The sequence below is a fragment of the Nestor notabilis genome, unplaced genomic scaffold (assembly GCF_000696875.1).
Source record: "Nestor notabilis isolate BGI_N333 unplaced genomic scaffold, ASM69687v1 scaffold20667, whole genome shotgun sequence".
Lineage (NCBI taxonomy): Eukaryota > Metazoa > Chordata > Aves > Psittaciformes > Psittacidae > Nestor > Nestor notabilis.
In genome coordinates this window covers 56,901-64,068 of record NW_009935396.1, presented here as the reverse complement: position 1 = coordinate 64,068, position 7,168 = coordinate 56,901, and the positions used below count along the sequence as shown (strand labels likewise).

The 7,168-nt window shown below is 46.0% G+C and overlaps 1 protein-coding gene across 1 annotated transcript in view; it reads right to left on the bottom strand.

Moving 5' to 3' along the window:
- Positions 1-1,216: 1,216 nt before the first annotated feature.
- DNM1 (dynamin 1) overlaps positions 1,217-7,168 on the bottom strand; it is a gene marked incomplete at its 5' end in the record, with an annotated part of 42,173 nt that continues 36,221 nt past the window's right edge. Inside the window, one exon of the mRNA XM_010017834.1 lies at positions 1,217-1,418. Within this exon, the coding sequence (XP_010016136.1) occupies positions 1,358-1,418 (61 nt within the window). The remainder of the gene's footprint in view (positions 1,419-7,168) is intronic.

The window sequence follows — 7,168 nt, the reverse complement described above, 5'->3', positions numbered from 1 at the left end:
TAGCTTATTACTAAAGTCTAAGCCAGGGAGATTTCACAAGTACCACAGCAGCTGTAGCCAGGAGCACTCATGGCCAAATCGGGCATCAGTATTACACTGATTTAAGTCAGCAACCCCAAAGCTCTTCCTGCAGATGAAGTGCTGGAGCCCCAGGACACAGGGCCTTAAGGAACCCATTGCAACTGTTGGGATGGCAGCAGTAAGTTCCGGAATTATGGAGAAACATGATTGCTACTGTGAGAAGCAGCAACCATGGTCCGAGACACGCAGCGCTCACTCTTCTGGCATGAGAGAGCAGGAACAGGTTTACCCAGTCTGTACCAGGGGAGAAATCCCACTTCAGCCTAAAGCCAGCTCCTAATGGGAAGTTGCTTATGTGTGTTAGACTGTGGTTAGGCTGTACTTCAGGTACAGGCCCAAAAGACACCGCTAAACAGAGAAACTACAACTCAACACCTGGTCACTGTGCTACACAAACAGCCTTGGCAAAAACACCTTTGTAAGAACCAAGCAATTGTGTGCAAAAGTCCCACCTCCTGTATGTCCAGTCACTGCAGCACCTCCATGCATTTTCCTTTATAACAACTTCCATGTCTGACAAGGTGTTTCACTACTGCAGCTCCTCAGTAGTTGATGCAGATCTGCTCCACCTTCCCTACCAGTGATAGCACCTGCTTGCATGTACAGCTTTTTAAGCTCTATGAGATGGAAAAGATGAGGTTATAATTAAACACGATTTGAAAATCACCCAGAGAAAGAGCAAGAGAAAGAGAGATGGTTTTATTCTAGTCATGGAGACCTTCATTATACAGAAATGATAGTTTATTTCATCCAATAAACAAGAGTGACAGGTAGATCACAAACTGCATCACAGCTACTACCAGCACTGAGACAGTTCACCCACAAGTCTGGGGTAATACAATAACCCAACTGCACACAGCAGAGAATTTAACAATCGGCTCAAAAACTCAACATTGGGATTTGGTTAGCTTTTTGGATGTAAGTGTATATATATATGTATATAGATTTTCCCTACTTAAGTATTTCCTAAAATCCACATGGAAGCACAAATGGCTTTAAACACCTGGACATATATAGATTTTTCATCTTATATATATATTTATAGATATTTATAACAGTAAAGATATGTTTCTCATTACTACAATATACTTGTTTAACTCCTTTAAGCAGCTGGGAAGAAAAAAAAATAATGAAGAAACCAGTTTCACTACAATCACATCTGATATGTGTGTGTGTCACAAAATACAAACAAAACAAGCCATGGGTGAGATTCGAGTCAGACCATTCCAGGACAGAACAGCTAAGAGGCAGGCAAAGAGTCTCAGAGGGAGCAGGCCTACATGTCAAATGGTGGTTTTGGGCTCTCCGGGCGGGAGGGACTGGCCTTACCCGGCCGGCTGGAGGGTAAAGACAAGAAAAACAAAGAAAAAAGGGAAAAAGGGAAGGAAGAAGGGGGAGAAGTAGTAAAACAATAGTTAAAATACAGAAAGGAACTGGCATCAGAACAACAGAGGATCCACAACAGAAATTAAGAGCAATAGCACTGAAATGAGAGAAGTTAAAAATCTGAATCAGGCCTGGTTGAAAGCCTGCAACACAAATGGCTCATTCAGCTCTGGTAGAGACATGACATCTGAGATGGACAGGGTTGATAGTTGATATATTTTTAATTCTCAAGTATTTTTTTTAATACATGTAGCATGAAAAGTAAAAACCAAACCTTAAGAAGATGAGTTGCGATCAACAACAGTTACAAGTTTCCCCAAACACGTACCATCCACATGCAAGAAGAAAAGGCTACGGAAGAAGTCACCACAGTACCCAAACCACACTGAAAGATGTGCTTATCCAAAGCAGAAAGATTTTCAACAAAACATTACACAGCAAAACTCCCTGAAAACATTTGGCTGCCCATTTGCAAGGGGGGAGCAGCGGATCTATTCCCCTCTCCCTGCTGGCTTCAGGAAAGTCAGCCAAAAGCGATGATGCAAAAGCACTGCATCACCAGCGGGATTGCCCCAGCTCTTAGGGAGCCGAGTGTGAGCAGGTCCGTGTGCTCCCTGCACGCTGAGGTGTGTGCGCTATCTCAGCCTTCACTCTAGCAGGACTATGCTGATCCATTGAGTTCCCCCCTTCCTTGTTTTCCCTGCCTCACTTGGATAGAAGGTTGATTGCACTGTTCCCAACATGAATTTTTGCACCTTAGAAGTCAAACTAATACACAGGACATTTAATCTGTTCCTAACGGTGTCATATGGTTTGATAGTATTGTTCTTCTAAGTCACACTTTAGTCTTAACTACAAGAAAATAGCTACAGATCAGTCCCGGGTGCTACAGCTAACTGATGCAGGCAGGACACTTATCCAGGCTAGACCAGGCAGATGGACGGACAGCCACCACTTGGACTTAAGGATGTCCCTGCGGCTGATCTCTCCAAGGAGCCCGTGTACTTCAGGGATCCATGCCACTGAATGAAGGCTACTCTATGCTCACAAAGCAATACAGGACGCACGAGTGAAGACGAAGAGCTCAATCACTAGGCTAGTGTTTTACGACACACCAGGAAGGGGCGGTGGGAGGCAGAGATGTGGGATGGATGAGAGGAGTGACTGTGGCTGTGGAAGGGAGGGTGGGATGGGGCAGCCGCCAGCACGGCATTCGTCGCCAGCTGTCTACAGCCTCGAGTTATAAATCTAAGAGGGACGGTTCAGCCGGTCGGATTATGGTAGGTCGAGTAGGTGAGGCAGGGCCCCTTCTGTTGTGAAAAAGCAGAAAACAAAAACAAGAGAACACACACCGTGGTTAGCACAGCAATCGCAGTCACAATCACTCATGCTTCTCCACCTCGCCTGAGCCAGCAAGAGAAGAAAACTCAAGGCACAAAGTACCAGATGCAGCTCCACAAAGGAGACTTGCAGGTTTGTATCAGGCCTTGCACTGGCCTTTCTGCACAGTATGGATCAGCAGTAAAGCAATCTGCTGGAAAGCCACTTCTGCTCCCCTTCTGAAATTTGGAAGTGCAGAGGTTTATTACCAGTGAGTGCAGTGGCTCTGGAATGAGAGTTGAGAAGCATGGACAACAGTGAGCTCCTGTATCAAGCACATGACAGTCACACAGCATGGATGGGGCCCTCTGAGACGCGCTGCTGTCAGAGGTTCTTGGCTGGTTTGGTGGAGCACCTTCTACCCCTGCCCTTGAGGCTACTGCAAGCCTGAGATTCCCTATTCCAATACATGACACTGATGTTTCAGGGCAAGCTTGCTGCTTCCACTTCTCTAGTTCTGGTGCTCAGCAAATGCAGCTTCTACTTCAATAAAAGGAAGTTTGGCCATTGCTACTCAATTCTGTTTCAGCTCTCTTGCTGGTACTGTAGCTAGTTAAGTGGGAAGCAATGTGTTTGCTCTCTGCATGGATTAAGTATTCTAGGATGTCCTTCCTGTAAGAGACTGGGGAAAAACAAAACCCCAGAAAACACAAGAACCCCCCTGCTGTCTCAACTCATTCCTCAGAAGATCACTTCAGACAGACTACAGTTTACAGATTAAAAGTGTTCTGTAAGGCAGTGAGTCCAATCTATGTTTCTCCTTTATAGCATACTCCCTGCAGCGTCTGCAACCTAAACAGCATCATGATGGTGTATCATTATGATAATCAAATCACTCAGTACCAAGCCAGAGTAGTTCTACAGTCCAAACTCCCTGAAATACAAAGAGCAAATCCAAGAGGATGCAGACCAAATAGAAGGGAAGCAATTGCACTGATCATACAGAACCAGTGTCCCAGAATTAATGCCAGAACAATTCCACACTGACAAGCTTTAATTTGGATTACAGAGAATCAACTGCCTGCTGGAAATGAAGGTCCTTCCCTAACACAAGGCATGAGAGAAAGGAGGGGAGGAAGGGAAGAGTGGCAGAGGAGGATATTTGCACCAGTACAGTCCTCTGAGATAGAGAAGTCTTGTTTTGCACTGACTGGAAGTCTATAATCATGCTGGCACCAGAGGAGCTACACTCCTATAAATCAGGGCAAGCTCCCTCATTGCAGCAAATGAACCAGAGCAACTCTACAGTCCTGTTTATTAGACCTCAGCAGAATTTATTGCTCCACATCTATTAAGCCCCAAATCTCAAAACAATTACAGCCACTTGTTCCTTGCTTTGGGAAATGATACATCAAAAAAAGCTTCAGACAGTAAAACATTCTGCAAACATTATTTCCTTGACTGGAAATGTCAACAGGGACTGCAAGACCCCACTGTCAGCATGCCAGTCAAGTTACTGCTCCTGTACAGGATCTGTGACCCTGAGCTTTATGGCTCATGGCATCTGTGCATTATCTCTAGAGGGTGTTCCTGGTGTAACTGCAGCCACACCAACCCTCACTGGCTACTTCCCTCATTCGAATAGCAACAGCACTTGAATTAAAACCCTACAGAGCTCAGCTTTTAGTGAGATGCTGTTGCATTGTCACATGTGTTAGAAGGCATTTTTTGAGAAGTCTGGAGGACTATTTGCATTTCAGGAGTTTGGACACGTTGTTCTAAGAGTCTCTGTAGATTTACATGAAAAGGATGCTTCAAGTCACTGGACTGTGTGATGTGTTCTGGCAAGAGAGACCACTTGACCCTACCAGAATAAATAAGCCTGAAAGGAGCACAAACAATTCCCAGGCAGATGGGCTGCTTTTTAATAAATGTATTATTTTATAACTGATCTTTGCAGACACTCAAAGCCTTTTAGGGGGAAGGGCTGTCTTTAGAGTTACAGATTTTGTCTCCGCTCAGCTTTTCTGGAGACACCTGCAGAATCTGCTTGGTAAGGGTGCTAAAGGCTGAAAACTGTTTCCCAGCACAAAAATGGACAGAGAAGTCCATTTACCCCTGAAATGCTGTTTCAGTCTGTCCCACTGCATTATTAGCCAAGTCCTTTTCTATTACTGAAAAGTCACTTTCTTGTGTCAGGACAACAGGGAACAAAGTTTTGCTTATGGGGAAGCCTGCAGCAGTCTCTTGTCCTGGGAAGTAAGACCTGAGTCCTGGCAGGAGCCTGAGGAGACCAGTTACAGTGACTGTCATGCCACCTGAAGTCAGTCTTTCAAGCCATACCCAGACTGTGCCCAGCATACCTAGAAACCAACAGGCTAATAGAGAGTTCTGCTGATAAGGACCTAACAGAGATGGTAAAACATTACATTTATTCCCTTGGAATGCAAAAGGGTTTGGGTGGTATTTTGGGTGTGTTTTAGGGTTTTTTTTGGTGTTGTTTTGGTTTTTAACTTTTATTTCCTTGGTGCTCTTGATGCCAGATTAAGAACAGAACGCCCCATAACAGCGAGTCCCAGAATGAGGTACAGACAACAGCAAGCCTCTTCACTGAGGTTCTTCACCAAGATGCATGTTTCTAGGGCTGTCAGGGATGTCTGCAGTAGGCAGAGTATTGGAGGAAACTGCTGATTGCTCTCAGCACCTCTGCAGTGTGTCATCAGTGAGGAGGGCTGATGGATGACGTCCTCAGAGATGTCAATCACTGAGCAATCACTGCATTGGTTTGATGTGATGTGGTACCTCTCAGCTCTAACTGCAGCTACATGCAGCAGTAACAGACATCAACCTGCTGCAAGATGGGCTAGCAGTGAATCCCCCTGCCCTGGAACAGGGGCTTGATCTTTGCTATTCCTATTAAGAGAGCACTTCAGCACACACTGCTCCCCCCAGTTCTCTGCTACAGCCAGCAGCAAGGGAACCTACAGGAGCTGCTGCTGTGCCCCTCTCAGACCTTTCACTTCAAGAAACAATATCCACAGAGAAAGGGAGAAGAGACCCAAAACCCCCACACCTGCCCTGTTCTGACCTCTGTCCCTCTATCAATAAGGGCTGGAGGTTCCCAGGAAAAAGATTCAGGACAATTTGCTAGATCTTCCTCTTTACAACCCCACTCTTCAGCATTAAAAGGACAAGGAAGGGGTTTTGGGCTAGTGCAGCAGTATTGCATGAGCCTGCCCCAGTACCCTGCTACATCACTGAACAAGTACAATGCTGCAAAATGCAAGGAGACAGGAAAAGGGAACAGGCAGGACAGGCAGTGTTTGGGGGACACAGATCACTAAAGCCTAACTCTCACAGGGGCAGAAGGCAGAGGAGAGAAGGCAGTTTGAATCGAAGCAGAAGAGTAACCTAGAAGGTAAAGGGTCAAGTGGAGAACAAGCAAAAGGGAGCTTGCTTCTAAGTGCAATAGGACACAAGGATTACAGGGAACATTCAATGTCAGAGTTACCTTGCACTCAGACATGGAAGTCCTGATATTAGTGACCCCAACTCCTGCCTTCCATGAGCACTGGGGACACAGTGACAATGGGAGCACTTCTCCAGCCAGACATGAGAATATAAGAAGAGGAGTCTGAACTAACAACTCCCCAAGTCTCTATCTTGATTAAACCAAATCAAAACAGAGTTCACTCAGCTGATCTCCCAGTCAGTGTGCATATAAGACAAATGAGACACACGCACAGTTTAGACCTTGTTGCCAGAGCTCATTCCCCCATCCCTCCTCCTCTATCTAGAAGCAGAGAAAGGGTCCTCTAGTGACCTTAAATCAGGTACCGAGGCTTTCCCAGCTCCTGCAGCTCAAGCAGCTGCCCTGACTCTGATCAGCCAGTTCTTCTGTTCAAGACTCCTCCTTTTATGAGATCCTGGCAGAGGTGGTTCATTGGACAAGGGACTCTTGTTACTAACACAAGAACTAGGCAGCAGAGGTGAGCTGCAGAACAAAGTAATGGAGGATGGGACACAATGACTCATGCAGTGCAGGGAGAGTGCAAAACGTACCGTGGCTGCCAGTCCTCAGGGGTCACTGATAGTGATTCTGAAAGACAACATGAAATCAACATGGCAGTTCAGACAGTTCAAGGCAGAGGCCACACAGACTGTCAGGAAGGTGGAACAGAGACACATGCATGCGCAGACACACATTCACACACCTCCCCACAGAACACAGCACAAATGTGTGCTGCTGGGCAGGACTTCACACACAGCCATGGCCTCATCTTTGCACACATCCAGAACCCTGCTGTGCACAGGGGTGCATTGGAAGCTGTTTGTTTGCACATCCACTGGCCATTGCTCACTCACCTACCAAGTCCACTCA